The 17574-nt window shown below is 40.3% G+C and overlaps 1 protein-coding gene across 10 annotated transcripts in view; it reads left to right on the top strand.

Annotated features, from left to right (window-relative positions):
* Dock10 (dedicator of cytokinesis 10) overlaps positions 1-17574 on the top strand; it is a 249100-nt gene that overhangs the window by 48855 nt on the left and 182671 nt on the right. For 5 of the 10 annotated variants that reach the window (XM_075952019.1, XM_075952021.1, XM_075952010.1 and 2 more), the window contains exon 1: positions 5523-5768. The exons of 4 other annotated variants lie outside the window; for them this stretch is intronic. In XM_075952019.1, the coding sequence (XP_075808134.1) occupies positions 5610-5768 (159 nt within the window). In that variant the 5' untranslated portion in view covers positions 5523-5609. Of the gene's footprint in view, positions 1-5522; positions 5769-17574 lie in introns of those variants that run through there. One more of the 10 variants, XM_075952008.1, reaches the window with a different exon arrangement.

Below are 17574 nucleotides of genomic sequence, written 5' to 3'. Positions count from 1 at the left end.
TTTCTTGAGGGATCCACCCCATTGTATCACACACAGAGGATTGACCGCAAAAGGAGCACAGGATATATAGTCAGCCAAGTGGGCACAGTCTTAGAGTTTACAGAAACATCATTTAATATTAAATCCATCAGAACATTACAGCTTTTGTGCTGGACCCAGACAAGCGGGTACAGTTACATGGGTTGAGACTTAGGGCTATGAAGCAAGGTCTGTCAGGAGAAGCTCCTGAGGGGCAGTATCACTTCCATGCTGAAGCCAGAGGCTATGAAGGGAAGCGAGCAAACACGTGTCACCCTGACTAACAGAAGAAACACTACTTTTGATCTCTCAATAACTGCTATGACCCAGACTCTCTTTCAGTTGTCTCAATTATATTAGTTGTAGTAGTTACACTAATATACTCAAGTATAAAGGGTGTATGCTCATTTCACACTGCCAACCACTGCGGTTCAGAGGATGTAGTCAAGTTCCTTGATGATAAACTTCCTACTTCTCGTGGAGTCTCCAATTCAACTGGATTCTGAGACTGAGGTGCCTTTTACCTTTGTACCCGATGCTCGCTGGCCGCCTTTCCACCAAGCTATCATCAGGACAAGAATCTTTTTAGACTGGAGTCATGTTTCTCAGACATATTGATTCGATGTACAGTCCATTTTTCTATAAGTTAAGCATATCTATGGCAAGCTCTCTGTAATTGGGGTATCTGACTGTGGAGACAGACGGACACGGGAAGGTTCCTTCTTCATTTGGTTAGACTGACAAACTCTGGTAATGCTCTTAGAGTAACCAGTGTGTCAGCTGTAGATTCGGTTCAAAGATGTGTGAACCAGACTGGTAGACAAGCTAGATACTGCCCTACCTTAACCATACCGAGGGTTTCTGTGAGGTACAAACACATGGGTGCCAGGTATAGTGGAAGCCACTTCCTCCTTCCATAAGTGCTGCTGGCGCCTGGTGTGTGGCCTGTTGAATGATAAAGACGCCTACCATTTGATCTCTCTCATCCCTTTGCCTGCTTCCTCCAGCTGGGGAGCCCTTTCTGGACTCTCCTGCTGTACCTCCCACTGAACCTGTGTGACTCCTCAATCTTTAATTTCTGGTTACTGCTTAGTGTGATCACATTCACTTTCCATCATTCAGTGGTACTCCAGTTCTCCTCTGCTGGCAAAAACTCCCCCATCACGCGCACACCCACATACCTCCTCTTTATTCCCTTCTACACTACTCTGCGATGTCTTCACGTGGTTTGGGGGGAAGAAGGAAGGTGGCAAATGTGCTGTATCTGCTGTCAGAATTCTGGGCCTGCAGACTCTGCTTATGGGAAAACTGAGCTCAGGTGGCTTGAAGGCACATGGCACGGGCGGGGGGGGGGGGGAGACCAATGCCCCGAGAATTCTTGCTTTGAGTGTAGGTAGGAGTATGAGGTTGATTCAACTGAGGGGGCTGAGCACCTTCCTCTGAGTTAGTGTGGAGTCATTCAGTCATTCACTTGGGACTTTGTTGTTCGAATGTGATTTTTTTCCAAGCAATATCTTACTGTCAATTTCACACCCAGACACACACACACACACACACAGAGTGGGTTAGACTACATAAATTTTCTTGCAGTTCTAGAGACTGGAAACTCAAATTTCCTTCTCACCTTCTTTCTATATCTTCTGCGGCCCCTTTACCTTTTGTATGTAAAGTCAGAAAGACAAACCTCAGTGTTTCTTCCTGTTATAAGGATTCCTGTCTTAGCAGATTAGGGCCCCTCAATTATGACACCCCTTAACCTTTAACTACTGCTTAAATACCCTCTTCTCTAAGTGTGGCCATGTGGTGGGGAGTCCATCTTCATCATGGAAGTTTGCCCAATAATCTAAAATCTCAGCATTCCCATGCATTTTCTATTAATGAGGAAAATCTACTCATAACTCATTACAATTGAAACAGTCTTGAAATAGTGACCTAAAGCTCACACAGAGCAAAGAAGTGAAGGCTATGTCACCAAGATGTCCAGAAAATGCCAAAACTTCTCTCTTCCTACCCCAAACCTCTCCATGACCAGTCCTGGTTTTCAGTACAGCAGAAGACCCCCAGACCCCAGCTGTAGGTCTACAATGTTTATCAAGAAAAGGCATAAAGCACCAAATGTTTGGGAAGACAAAGAAGCCATACTTCACCCTCATCCTGCAAACTACAGTCCTATTCAGAATGATCAGGCTAGATTTAGATATGTGGCAAGATAGATGAGATGTATAGATGTAAACATACAACTCCTACATAATTTAACAAAGCTACGGCATGCCAATACTTTCAGTTGGCAGTATTTATTTAAATTAAATGTGTTTCCTTTCCTATTAAAGAAGAAAAAAGACCTTTGGATACATTACCCTAGTGGTAGAAATATCTGCTCCTACACTTGAGGAAATTTTAGGACAGAAACAACTAAAACAAATACTCTGAAAAATTCATTCACCTGTCAGGATGTACACTTCCCAGTCAATGAGCAGCTTTGGGAGTCAAGAGCAGGCACTCGTCAGGTAAAATGGGCTATTTGGGAAGTGACTTTTTATCCTATCTCTTAATTCTTTCCTCTTTTCTTCTTATTGTTCTTCCTCCTCTTCTTTCCCTCTTCTCTTCTTCCCCTCCTCCTCTTCTTCTTACTATCTTTTCTCACTCTCCTTTTACTTCCTCTGATACCTTTCTGCCTGGGGTACAGTAACTTGGCAATGGCTTCTTCCTTCCTCCATGCTTTTGTCTCATTTAGACATGAGAGTTAATCCACATCTACACAACATGGCTTTCCCAAGCCTTCCCCACCCCCATGCATGGTTGAAGATTTTATAATGAATTGGCAAACAGTATGTATTTAACAACTCAAAAACTTGCTCCCAACACTTTGAGAGGCTTAGCAATTCACATTGTTAATGACAATATCACATTAGAAAAAGAAATCAAAATATCTCCTACTGGGTTTGCATTTAGTCAGCCAGTGTCTAATGAAATCATAAGCTAATGTTCACCTAGGAAAAGGACATAGATGAAAGCAAAGGAAAATTTCCATAAGTTATATACAAGTTGGGTCATATTTGAAGCCAAATTATGATTCATATGAAAAACAGCAGACTCTTGATGAAAGATATACAGCTTATTTTAAAATATTTCCTTTCTACCAATGTACATGCTATGTTGATATGAGGGAATGCTTCTTTAAGATTTCTATGTTCCCTAGTCAGACTCACCCATTGCTTCCATATAACCTTAGTGCTCAGAATCTAGCCTGTTAGTTACTGTTTTGCTGTCAATTTTTCATAGAACCTGACAAACAAGTCTGATTCCTATTTCCCACTTTTCATCTGTTTTGTTCCCTGTTTTATACACTGAATTCAAAAGGAACTCGTCTTTGGGTATTCTCTTAAAATAGAGACTTGGAATCAGAAGGAAAGAATGAAGGAGTGAGAAAGGAAGACGGGGGGGGGGGGGGGGTAGTGTAAGCCCTCCCCTAGCAGCCCGTCAATCATAGGAGCAGATTCCTCAGAGGCAAAGAGAGGATCGATGTAAACAGGCTTCTAATAGCTAGAAAGCATCCATGTGTTTCCCTAAAGACCATGCCATCTGCCAAAACATCTAATTCCAAACACCACCCTGACTGTTAGCCAGACTTAGAGAGAGGTGACCAGAAGGAAGTTCAGGATACAAGTGTGCCATTGGACCCCCAGGGCATGTGACTGAGCTAGAACTCTTCCCCTCTCCATTGTCTGCCTGGAGCTGGAGGTAAGTGCTCATGGGCAGAGGATCATTACCCATGGAGAGGGGAGAGCTACTATGAGATTGCGGGGAGGTGGGCAGAGTGAGCGTCACATTCATAGAGCCCAGAGACGCAGCCATGTTTCAAAGGGTACACGCTCAAACACAGGCTGACACTTGGCACTTCGCTTGCTTATTCAATACACTTGATCCAGATGATCTAAACTGTGGCCTCTTGTCAGTAAATGCCCCAGTCGTCTGAAGGGCAATGGTTTAGATTAGAGAGCAGGCAAGCTGACAAAAGTCCAGAGGAAGTTAAGGACTTGCCAGCACCGCTAGCATTTTTTTCTTCTTTCTCTGGCAGCACTAAAATATGTTTGCTCAAAACAGAGCAAGATGAAAACTATTGGCAGTCAGTACTTCTTAAAAGAGGAGGGGAAAGAGTGAAGAGAAACATGTTTTATTTCTCTGGCAGACATACCAATTAAAATGATACTGTGTTGTGACAGATTACTGAGTAATTAATGCCTAATTGAGCATTTTGCTATATGCTTCTAGGAAAGTGACTTAAGTGTGCCTGAGTCAACCTCACCTTACAGTAGAACAAACCTTTGCTAAGCAGCATACAGTCGCATTCTGGACGCAAGGAACCCCAAGACTAAATAGAATGTTGTTTTGTTTTGATTTTTTTCTTTAAATCTCTGAGAGTTGGGCTGAAAGAATTGGCTTGGCAAGAAGATCCCAACACTGAAAATCCTCCTGGGGATTTCATGCTTTCCTCGTTTGTAAGCAAAATCCATTTTCCGTGAGATATTTTTAGCTCTTGTATCCCCTGCTGTCCTATTAGCTTTCAGTATACCATTAGATCTTGAGGCCATTCCAGATGGGTCATGTGATTTCTAAGCATCCCTTTTCGGTTCCCTCCTAAGCGACTAGTCTTACAGAAGTCAGAGAATACTAGACCCTTAACTACCAAAGACCCAGTGTGTTGTTATGAAGCCTTGTTTCTTACTGATAGGATGTTAAAATGTTTTCCAGCTGCCTCTAAGAGGTCAGCTTGGCAGAGTGCACTGGGTGACCTCAGATACAGAGAGGTTTTCAGCCCTGCAAACCGCCTATGTAAATATAAAAATGTATTAGGCTGCAGAGCTGTGGCGGGGGACAGAAAGAACAACCACACCATTGAGAAGAAATCATGCTGAACACTGGCATCTCTCACATGGTCTGTTATCGCATGCATACTTTTGATAAACTGTCTTGATTCAGGGTACTCTACATTTCTAATGTCAATTTCTCTTCTGGAATTTATGCAAAGTAAAACACCAATGACTTAACGTCGTAACCAGAAAAACTTCCTTCTGAAAGTGTTTACATTTTTTAGAACAATTGTTTGTCAGTCAATACACCTCCTTTGCCTTGGGAGGAGAAAAGTTAGCATGAAGTCTGATTTTCAGTTGTTTAATTTGAAGAATGATTTATGGGATGTTTGTGTGTGTGTGTGTGTGTGTGTGTGTGTGTGTGAGAGAGAGAGAGAGAGAGAGAGAGAGAGAGAGAGATGTATTTACCCAAAACTCTGAAGCAAGAATCCAAGACAGTCCCTGTAATGAACAGAAAGCATGCTTTTGAAATGCGCTGAGAAATCCTTTCTAGTTGAAACGCTCTGATGTTGTTGAGTGTGTTCAGTTTCCGTGGATCAAATCTTCCCCATCTCTGCATCCAAGCTATTTGGCGTGATCAGATGATCATAGCTCAAGGAAGTGATTGGAGGGCGAGCCGGCTGCAGCTGCTGTGTAGGCTTGTGCTCAGGGACAAGGAGGCACTGTTTTTCAAACATAGCATCAACATAGAAGTTATTCCGTAGGCTCCAGGATGCAGCGATGGGCTGCACTGCCAGCATTGTTCTGCTTCAAGCTTTTCGCTCTGTGGTCCAGAGGAGCTGTCCACACATTTGCAGAAGACGCCAGGAGGAACCATCCCATGAAATCGTGCCTCTCGAAAGTGACGATGAAATGAGTAGACCCAGAACCCTCATAATGGTACTGTATGCTTAGCAAACAGACTCTCTTGACTGAACTGCTATTATGGAGATAGACGCTGCAATTTGGGAGGGTTTGGTGTTTTGGCTTCAGACCAAGATATGTATGACCTAGAGTTTGCTACCTTGTTGTTGCTGTTTCGGGGGAAAGCATCTCTCGGTAGCACTGCTATTATTAAGAGAACTGATTTTCTTTCTTAGATCTGTCATTTAAATGTGTGGTGTGTGTCTGTGAAATCCTCTGCTTCCTAGCATTTGTATGATGTTAACTCTGCAGCATGGAAAGAAAAAAAAAAAGAACAAAAAGAAATTTGACATTTAGTTTCAGTGGTTTCTGTTGTAAGTCTTAATTTGGAAGAAGAGCCCAGATGGTGGGTTTCTTTGTATGTCGCCTATAAACAATCATGTTTTGTAGATGCTGGTAGTTAGATCTCTAACTTCAAGAGATCTGGGGTTATTTTTCTGTCCTTTTCCTGACTCTGAAACGGAAATGCTTTTTCAAAACACTTAGTTAACTTTGGCACAAAATCAGAGTAACGTATTAAGAGTTATGTGGAATGCATGATATTTTCATTTAAAAGTTGTTTCTCACTAATTGTAAAATTCTATTTGAATTTGTGCTTTTATTGTATCAGTGTTGTTCTTCTGTGCTTCTGTTTAAGCAGCGAGGATGAAGTAAAGAGTCCACTCTAACTTTAAGACTTGAGGAAGGGATCTGTTTAATCACTGAAATCCCCTGTCAAGATATAAATGGTGAGCTCCACTTTCCAAAACTGGGGATATGTTGAAGTCAGAGTGCTTTCAACTCAATTTTTTTTTCTTTTAGACTTTGGTGTTCAAGGATATAGTAAATAATGAATGAAAAATACCTGTTGCATTAACCGTTTTTAAATGAAAGTCATTTGGTCCTGGATGTGCCTCTGAGTGACAGGTGTAACTTTCTATACTTATTCTTTTGAAAAATCAAGGTTTGGGTTTTCACAAAGCAATATTTCTCTTGAATTGAGGGCTATGACTGTCTCTTCGCAGGAGCAAAATGATTTCACACTTATTAACCCTGTAAACTTAAAAGGGTTTGAGATTGCTCTAAGGTCAAAAAACCTTATTTTCTAACTTTTGTTAATAGTATCAACATATCCTTAGATTCTACACAGATGTGTTACTGACACCAATAGTTTTTCTAATTAGATTATAATTTTTTTCAAAATAAGCAAAATATTTTAAAGTATTCAATAGCTGTTTACTATTTTCTACATATCCTTTTAGTTTATCTAGTTCTTTTACCAGAATTAAATGGAATGATAAAGAATTCACTATGGGTAGAACTAACTCTTATCCCTATATTTTAAATTTATAATGTTTCATCTTATATGAAACCACTTTTTCCTACAAATACTTTTTTGTAGCATCTCTCTCTTTCTCTCTCTGTGTGTGTGCATGTGTATGTGTGCATGCGTGCACGCATGTGTGTTTGGGGTTGCCAATAAATGTTTTATCATGTTTTTTAATTCAGTAACTTTAAGGCAAATGAAATGTCCTAAACTCAGGAAACAAAAAGAATCCACCATGTCATGATAATATACTATACATTTAAAAATCTAAAAAAAGAATTTTGAATGCTATTTCACCACAAGTAAATGACAGGTGCTTGAGGAAATAAATGCTTATGCTGACCCAGACATGATGCAATGAATATGTAGATTGAAATACTACATGGCACCCCATAAATGTACACAACTGTCATGTGTCAATTAGAAAGTTGAGCATGTTTAGCAAGAACTTACTGATGACAAAGTAAAGGTTCAGAAGACTGGATGCCTTGTTCACATCCTAGAACTGCTAGGTGTCAGCTCTGCAGGCCACAGGGCCCACTGATTCCAAAAGCCATTGCGCTATCCACCCTGTTTCCTCCTCAAAGAGAAGAAGGATGAAACTGACAAACTCACTGAGTTTTTATGAGAAACTCTTGAGCCACTTAGAGGAACATATGCTGGTAAAAGTCACTGTGGCCCTTGAAAATGTCCTCTATGGCAGCGCCATGAAGAAATGTACCAGGAATCTCTGCCCTGGCTGCAAAGCGTGAAGGTCGTGGTACATTTCAGGCAATTTTTGAAATGGATGTGTTGTATTAAGGCTGCACTATTTAGTGAACAGATTTGTTAATGGGAATATTGCCCACCTTCCAAGGTGTTGCTTCGACAGTGTTTGCTTGTTTCCACTTCATAAGGAGGTAAAGACTTAACAGCAGGTCGAAGGAGAGCAAGGTGGAGAGTTCAAAACAGAGCCATGCTCACACATCCCAGGTCATTCTCTATTGCACTGGTTCTCAACGGGAAGGTCATGACCCCTTAGGGACCAAATGACCTTCTCACGGTGGTTGCATATCAGACGGTTGCATATCAGATGCCCTGAATATCAGATACTTACATTATGATTCATAACAGTAGTGAAATTATAGTTTTTGAAGTAGCAACGAAAATAATTTTATGATGGGGGTCATCACAACATGAGGAAGTGTGTTAAAGGGTCTGAAGCACTGGGAAGGTTGAGAACCACTGCTCTAGTAGGATAAATCAGAATTTCTTGCCCAAAGCACAGATTCCCAGCAGCCCCACCAGGCCTTATGTGTGTAAGGAGGCTCCTATGTGTGTAGATCCTAAATCTCTGGACTCCAGTGATTTTATATGAGAAGGCCTGGTGGGGCATTTTTCTTTAGTAGGAAAGTGTATGAAAACAGGGCATAGGAGTGTGGTCCTGCCCATTAGAAAGGTACTGAGTTCTCAGTGCTTCATTGGTCTATGCTGACAATGTTGAGTAGGAAGCTAGATGTGTAACTCTGGAACTTTAAGGAAGTGTGTCCAGAGGAGTAAAGCCTGACCCAATGTGAATACCAATGAATGATTGATGAACGGGCAAGAGGTCACTTTTCTAATGCACTGTATTATGTATGATGTGTAAGTCCATTTCATAGCTAAACACATATTGCCTTCTAACCTGTCTTGGACTGAACTTTTAATTGCTATTTCACTATTTATATATTTTTCTTTCATCACTGGCATATGGGAAATAGGTAGGAACTGAGTCTGTTTTTTTGTTTGTTTTGCTTGTTTTGTTTTTTGTCCTTCTTTTGCCTCATTGGTACCCAGATCAATGCCTTTTATCCTTTTATAGACTAGAATTGAGTAAGGACCTCTGGACTGGCATCTTTGAACAACTAACACCAAGATGAAAACTTGGTTAGCTCCTAACTCTTAATTAAATTGCACAGGGATAAACTGAGGCAGGAGATGCACGTAAGGGTTGAATACTGATGTCGTGCAGATGTGGTGTTGCCACTCAGAACGTGATACTGGTATCGATCTTAAAGAATTTCATTTGAGTGTTCTCAGTCAGAAATAAGCTTGGGCTTTATGATAGAAGTTTGGGTATGTCGTCCAAATTAAAGAGATTTGTTAAACATGAAAATGAAATATTTCTTTAGTCCTTTTGCCATTTATATGGGATGCATAAATCCTGACAGTTGAGACCATTAGAATTCAGTGATGATAAACTGATAAAACGTTAAGATGGTTTTTCAAAGTATGACGTATGTTCCTGTGGGTGTGAGGAATGTTCTTGGGGATGTGAAGACAGAAGTTAGCTGTAGCTTTCATTCCTTAGGGCATTTTCGAACTTATTTTTTGGGACAGTTTTTCTCAGTTGTCTGGAAGTTGCTCATCACGCTAAGCTGACTGACTAGCAAGCCCCAGTGATCTGCCTAGCCAGTACTGGGGTTTCAGGTGGGTACCACCATAGCTTTTTTCTCTATTTTTTTTTTTATTTTATTGAGCTATACATTTTTCTCTGCTCTTTTCCCTGCCTCTCCACTCCCCTTCAACCCTCTCCCATGGTTCCCATCCTCCCATTTTACTCAGGAGATCTTGTCACCATAGCTTTCTTATGTGGGGTCCAGAACTTAAACTTGGGTTTTTATGCTACAGTAACCACTTCACCCACTCAGCTATCTTCCCGCCACCTAAAATATTTATAAATTGTTTTTCTTATCCCACTGACAGCATGTTTTGATAAAGTTTACAGATAGCTAATTTAATTTATATAGGTCTGTTTTCTGGTTAATTCCTGTAATTTTGTATGTCTTATAGTCACTGCCCACCCTAGAGGTTTTCTCCATTTTTAAGTCTTTTATTCCCCCTCTCAAATCAAGAATGGTTATCCACTGATGCAAGAGGAGACTGTGGAGCCACGGTCAGGTAGGCTTCTGTCTCCCTCTGGCTATATAATGAATTCCCCCATAGCAGAGTTGCAAGTCTCAACTAGAAAGTGAAACATTTTCAAAATTCATCGACATTTTGTGATGATTCTGAAACAGTATAAGCCATAAAATTTAATTTTGGGGGATAACGAGGATATAGTGTATACATAAAACCACATTTGGCTCTGTCATTAATATTGCTCAAAGGCCAAGAGATAAAACAACAGTGCAAAGGTGTGAAGTTGTGAGGTGAAGTCACCGCCAGTCAACAATGTGCTCATACATGACAAAACTAACATGCGCAGTGACTCTCAGTTACAATTGCTGCCCCAAGGCCTGCAGCGTAAGCTACCCTTTAATACCGTCAAGTTTTCTATTCGACGCTGTTGTGGACTATACAGCATTTATGTCAAATATTACCTCAGTAGTAAACATGGATGACTTTCATAATTTAAAATGAAAGAAAATGACAAAACCAAATATAAGGAGGAGGAAGAAAGAAAGAAAGAAAGAAAGAAAGAAAGAAAGAAAGAAAGAGAAAATTCCAGAGAGACACAGAGAAGATGCATGGCCCACCAAGTCTACAATCCTATAGTGACAGAAAATTTGCTAACCATTGCCTGGTAAATGACAAGGCTTCAATCATTGGGGAATTTCTTTTTCCTTCATTTTGACTTCTATAGTATATTGTATTATCTAGTTGATCTAAAGGACCTTGGATTTTCTTCTGGGTGTTTCTTGTTTACCTCAATGTCTAGGAGCTTTAGTATGGTTATGTAGTGACTTCTAAATTTAGAGTCAGAAGAATGAAGATCAGACTCTCAAATTATCTTATTTAATGAAAACCCAGATGACCTGGTCATGCTGGTTTGACATAGGGGAAGGTGTCTCTTATCTGTTAGTGAACCAGAATCTTTACCTTATAGAATCACACTGTATACTAATCACTATCTGTATTAGTTGCTATTCTTAGCTCTATGACAAAATGCCTATAAAAGCAATCTAAGTGAGAAAAGATTTCTTCTTGGCTTATAGCTTGGGGAGACGTCACTCTACCATAACAGAGAAGGTGTAGAAATGCTCATGGTGAGGTAAACCTATGGCAGAGACTCCTCGCACTTCAAGGACAGGAGGTAGTGTGAGCAAGAGCAGAACTAAAGTACAGCCATAACCTTCAAAGGCCTGTCCCTCCTTACCTACTTTCTCCAACAAAGGACCACGTCTTAAATACTCCTTAACCTTTAAATCAACACCACAGGTTGGGGGCCTAGAGTGCAAACTGTGAGCTTGTGGGAGTCATTTCAGAGTCAACTCTAGCACCTTCACTCAGGGTGGAAAACTGAAGCTATGCAGGCTAGCTTAGTCTACAAGAGACTTATGCTACCCACTGGGTAATTCATGCAGCAAGACAAGGAGGCCATTTGCATCAGGACGTAATGCATTTCTTCCATATCCATTCTCAGAGCCTGTTCCAGAGAACGTGCTCCAAAACCGGAGTTTAAGGAGTGTGTTAGTACAGTCTGCTTGAGCTACTCCCTGACCTCTGCTTTTAAATTTCCTTCCAAGGTGGAAGCACAATAATCCTTGCTTCTTGCTAAAGTACTTTTAAGTACCAGGATAAGAAACAAGATGAGCCAGGTGGTGGTAGCACACGCCCTTTAATCCCAGTACTCAGGAGGCAGAGACAGGCGGATCTCTGTTATTTTGAGGCCAGCCTGGTCTACAGAGCAAGTTATAAGACAGGTTCCAAAGCTATGAAAAAACCCTGTCTCAAAACAAAATGAAACAAAAAAAACTAAATAAATAAAACAAGATGAAGGAATAAAATAATTATTTATAAAAATAATAATTTCATTTCTCTGGGACTCATTTGTTTACATATATGCTTAGTGAACAAAATCAAGACCAACGAGGAGTTTGATACGGGAAGGACTTCAGAGGAAATAAAATAATCTCCTTCTATCTCTCTACTAAATAACCTAATAAAACTTTTGCGGAGGGATTCTTCACATTCTTTGCCCAGTTGCTTATCTGTTGAATGGCTCTTAGAGGAAAAGGCTTTTAAAGTCTCTAAATCCCAAGTTAATGTTCTGCTCTGCTTTAGTGAGAATGGATTTGAATATACCGACTTAAGACTCCCTCAGGAAAGAAATCCCGTGTAAATAATGGAAACTGAGTTTAAATGGTGTGCCAAAGATAGTATAGCACAGAGCCTAAAAGCCCAGAAAATCTTTGGCAGTAAGTTTTGTGTGTGAACTCATTTTCAACTGAATCATGAGGTCAAAGAAAAGAGATGGAGGCTTTCAAGGTCTTCTCCCTGGGTAGAAGAATTAATTGAATGTACTTGGATCTTAGCAATTAACAATACAAACCTTTCACGAAAGGGATTACAGAACTCAGATAACATACTGTATTTGCTTGTGCAAATGATAGCTCACTCTTACAGTTTTCTAAATGGCACCAATTGAAAATGATAAGGAACAAATAGTGTTTTAAAATTAAAATCTATAGTGTGATAAATAACAGCAGAAAGTCATGGGTGTGTCGGGAGATGTGATAGCCAGTCGTGTAACAAAACAAATGCATAGACTCAACTATATAGATTGATGTAGGTATAAACAAGTGTGTGTGTGTGTGTGTGTGTGTGTAAAATATTCTACCTCAGTGATTCAGTGATATAATGCTTCGGGAGAAGCCATGGTGTAAAGATTGTAAAGATTATATTATCAAATAGAAACATTTTGTTATATGTTTAGAAAAAGAATGAAATCAAATTATTGATACTAAAAATTTCTTAATTTTTGAATATAATTAAATACATTTTATTAGTGTGACATGTTTCCTTTCAATGTTTCTTTCTTGTGTGGAAGAGTGGGTTTAACACTCATTTTCTCGATTTTAGGATTCAATATGACCCAACCCTAAACCCTGATCTTAGGAAATAATAGGGATATAATTGAGAAACTGAAAAAAAAAAGTAGTGATACAATTGAAAGTCAAATATGTCTTTTGCAAGTCAAATCTGAATGCAGCAACTTGTCTTGCTTCTTCAGTGAGGTTTTCCTAAAAAGTCAATTTATTCTCTCAGGTTTTGTCTTCATGGAGCTGATTTGCTTAGTTAGGGACTACAGTTTAAGACTGCTGAAATTCCTGCTATAGTTTGAATCTGGGGTTTCCCCAAATACCTAGGTGTCACAAATTGGCAATGAGTTTACGGCACTAGCTGGAGGTGGTGAGACCTGTGAGAATTTAGGCCTGGTGGAAGAGGTAAGACCTGTGAGAATTGAGGCCTAATGGAGGAGGTGAGACCTGTGAGAATTGAGGCCTGATGGAGGAGGTGAGACCTGTAAGAATTGAGGCCTAATGGAGGAGGTGAGACCTGTAAGAATTGAGGCCTGATGGAGGAGGTGAGACCTGTAAGAATTGAGGCCTAATGGAGGAGGTGAGACCTGTGAGAATTGAGGCCTGATGGAGAAGGTGAGACCTGTAAGAATTGAGGCCTAATGGAGGAGGTGAGACCTGTGAGAATTGAGGCCTAATGGAGGAGGTGAGACCTGTAAGAATTGAGGCCTAATGGAGGAGGTGAGACCTGTGAGAACTGAGGCCTAATGGAGGAGGTGAGACCTGTGAGAACTGAGGCCTAATGGAGGAGGTGAGACCTGTGAGAATTGAGGCCTGATGGAGGAGGTGAGACCTGTGAGAACTGAGGCCTGATGGAGGAGGTGAGACCTGTGAGAATTGAGGTCTGATGGAGGAGGCAAGATCAGTAAGATGCACCTGTGGAGGCCCTGTTGGGAGCCCAGCCCCCCCTGTCACTTGTTTTGCTTCCTGAATGTCAGAAGGTAGAGAGCTTCCTTCCTATGTACTCCCACATAGCTGTACTGCTTTGCTACAGGTCCAAATGCTATGAACTCATGAACCACCAGCTAAAGTGTTAAAAATGGAAGCCAAATCAGCCTTTCCTCCTCAGTAGAGGATCTCAGGTTGTCTTGTTACAGCAACAGAAAGCTGACTGCTACAATCCATTTCCTAAAATCATTTTTGTTTTATGCTTCACTTTTAAAGTTGCATTCACTCTACCAGCGTTGAGTGTGTCACTGATTTTCTAAGCAAAAGAATTCAGCACAGAGCTGGACTGAGCAGAAGCCTGAGAGACGATATCATTTAGTATTCGTCAGGCACAGGTGACAACAATCTGGCTGCTCTAACCTCATGCAGTACAGTTTGAAGGCCAACACAGAGCTCAGATGGTTGAGGATCTTGATTGGTACTTCAGCGAGAGCTGCAGTATTACCTTAGTGATCTAACCTTCAGCATCCAGCCACATCCAATGAAGTAGCCTTAGATCAGAGACCCAGAGAACGACAAGATGCTAAAAGAAAATAAAACATTCTCTGTTAAAACAGGACATGAGAAAGTGCCATGTGTCAATCCTCCTTGCGCGTGTGGTCTGAATCTTTCACCAAACTACCTGCTGACTGTATGAGTCCTGGGTTAGTTATTTCAATTATTTCTGCTGTAGTTGCCTTGTCTGTGAAATGGACTAATGAATATACCCATTTGTATTCATTCCCTATTGCTGCCATGATAAAATATCACAGAGTAGTTTTAAATGGCACATGTATTGTCTTTCAGTTAAAACAACACACATTTATTATCTCATATTTCTGGAGCAGAAATCTGATGCAGATCTTACTAGATGGAAATTGGTAGAGCTGCCTTTCCTGGAGGTTCTAGAAAAGAATTGGCTTTCTGGTCTTTTCCAGCTTCAAGAGGCCATCCACAGTCATTGGAGTGTGTGGTGGTTTGAGAACGGCTCCCACAGTCTCAGGTATTTAAGTGTATGTTTGCTCCCCAGTTGGTGGAACTATTTGGGAAGGATTAGGAGGACTTTGTTGGAGGAGGTGTGTCACTGAGGGTGTGAACTTTGAGATTTCAAAGCCCACACCATTTTCAGTTAGCTCTCTCTCTCTCTCTCTCTCTCTCTCTCTCTCTCTCTCTCTCTTTCTCTCTTTGCTTTGTGGTTGTTGTGAGCTCTCAGCTTTTAAAGCCAGTGACGAAGCATCTTCCTATGGCTCTGGCCCCTGACTCTCAGCCTTCCCTCAGGACCCTGTAATTACCTGGGTAATTTGGGCTTTCCTCATCTGTCAATTAGTAACCTTATCTCCTCCGTTACAGTCTTAACTCCTTCATGTCATACAAATGATACATCGCTAACTTCCTAAGATTAGAATGTACACAATGCTCAAAAAATCTATAATTCTGTCTGCCATATTATCTCAGGAGGTTATTTCAAAGACCCAGTGGATAAATACTAGTAGCACATCTATAATAAATCCTGATGATTTGGAAGAGTCCAGTAAATTTTAGTTATTTTATTGTTTTTTTTTACTCTCTTGATAAAATGAATTCATAAATTTCCTTTACTTTGGCATTACTTTGTGAAAAAGAATTGGATTGCTAAAAAGAAACTTAATTTGTGCTTTATGGAATATAAAAAGATGCGAAGACAAACAAATTTTTAACGTAGCACTTTAATATTTATTTAATAGAATATTCACATGAATAGATTACTTAGAGAACATACAAGAGTTTCTCTTTTGTTTCACCATCACTTACTTGTTCTTTGAAATTTATTTTCTCACATTTTTAAATCACTTATTAAAGGAGTAGTTCTCCTTTTTCATTTTTAAATTACACAGAATTTAGAAATAATAAGGACCAAAGATGCAATTGTAAGGACTGTTTAATGCTGGGGGATGTGGAGGAGGAACAATAGGTAAAGTGACTGCCCAGCATCCTTCTACAATGCTGGCACAATGACACAGGTTTATGATCCCAGTGTTAGTAGATCTCAGGGGCTTGCTGGTCAACAGCCTAATCAAAACAGTGAGCTCCGAGTTCAGTAAACACCCCTTTTTCTTTGTTTTTCTTTTTTATTGGTTTTTATTGAGCTCTACATTTTTCTTTGCTCCCCTCCTTGCCTCTCACATCCCTGCTTCAACCCTCACTAAAAGTCCACATGATCCCAATTTACTCAGGAGATCTTGTTTTTTCTACTTCCTATGTAGATTAGATCTATGTAAGTCTCTCTTAGAGTCCTCTTTGCTGTCTAAGTTATCTGGGATTGTGGTTTGTAGGCTGATTTTCTTTGCTTTATATTTAAAAACCACCTATGAGTAAGTACATGTGATAATTGTCTTTCTGTGCCTGGGATACCTCATTCAAAATGCCATCCTTTTTCAAAAGATAAAGTGGAAAGTGATAGAGGAACATTTTCAGTGCCAACTTCTGCACATGCACACACACACACACACACACACACACACACACACACACTGGCCAGAACAGCATATATGTGTACATGCACACACACAAAAATCCAGTGTACATTTATACTCGTAGCACATTTCAATGTGAATTCTGTTATTATCACAAACGCTTGCTTGGTCTATAGAGGTCATAAAATTTATAATTAAAAGAGCAAATCCCCACACTTTGTTTTTGAAATGTAAAGATTTTACAATAATTAGTTTATCAATTGTTAATGTTAAGTTACTTAAGTTGAAGTAAAATTAAGACAAATTTACCTACTGCTGAAGTACTTTTCAAGCACTCCTTGGCCACAGATAGTTCTTGCTGCTGTGTTAGACAACGTAGGCACAGCAAGTAGTACACTTGTCCGAAGTCATACATCTCAGGATCTTGTCACACTACTGTACTATCATACCCTGTGTGTGATCTACAGCAAAGCCTGGCTTACCAGTGTTCGCTTCCTTGTCTAGCCATGCGTTCATTTCTTTGATTAAAACAAAAACTAGACACAACAACAACGATTGGCCACTTTGCATCTTTCAATCATGTAGAGAGAGCATCAAGGAGGAGAGGTCAACTGCTAATCGGAGTGTTTAAGGTGAATTAAAAATGTATCCTTCTTCTCTTGTCCCTAGACTATTCTTCTAAAGTGGATAATTGGCAGCCTTATTGCATTGGCAAGTGGGCTATAACAAAAATAGATAGAAATAAGTGGTATGCAGGCTAGTGGTGGAGACAGAAAGCATCCTGTGTAGACATTAGCCAGCATGTGTCTGCCACTTACCTTGTTTCTGGCAGCCCAGCCAACCCTACACCTTATTTCTACCTTCAGAGGATCATACCCACTCCTCACTTTCCGCTGACCAGGACTCCTCTTCTACAGCCTGGCCAGATCCACTATTTTTACATGTCTACCTCCTTTCTCACTTCTAGGCTAGTTATATCCATTGCCCTCTCTTCTATTCCATGTCTCAATTATCTCAGACTTGAATTTCTTGCTGCGGTATTGGGCATTGTAGGCACAATAGATTGAACTTGTGCGAAGCCATGCCTCTCTAATGGATTCTCATGGCTTTTGTACTCAGAACAGTTCTTGCACTGAAACTCTACAGAGCCTTGTGCAAACCACACCTGACTCACCTAGAAGCACAAGAGTGTACCGTTCTTCAGCATGGTTACCAGTACTGCAAGATGCCTGAAGCTTCTCCTTAAGTTCACAAAAATCTCCAGTGAAGACTGT

Source organism: Microtus pennsylvanicus, chromosome 17 (genome assembly GCF_037038515.1).
Source record: "Microtus pennsylvanicus isolate mMicPen1 chromosome 17, mMicPen1.hap1, whole genome shotgun sequence".
Taxonomy (NCBI): domain Eukaryota; kingdom Metazoa; phylum Chordata; class Mammalia; order Rodentia; family Cricetidae; genus Microtus; species Microtus pennsylvanicus.
The sequence above is the reverse complement of the archived record's forward strand: the minus strand, read 5'-3'. Positions and strand labels throughout refer to the sequence as shown.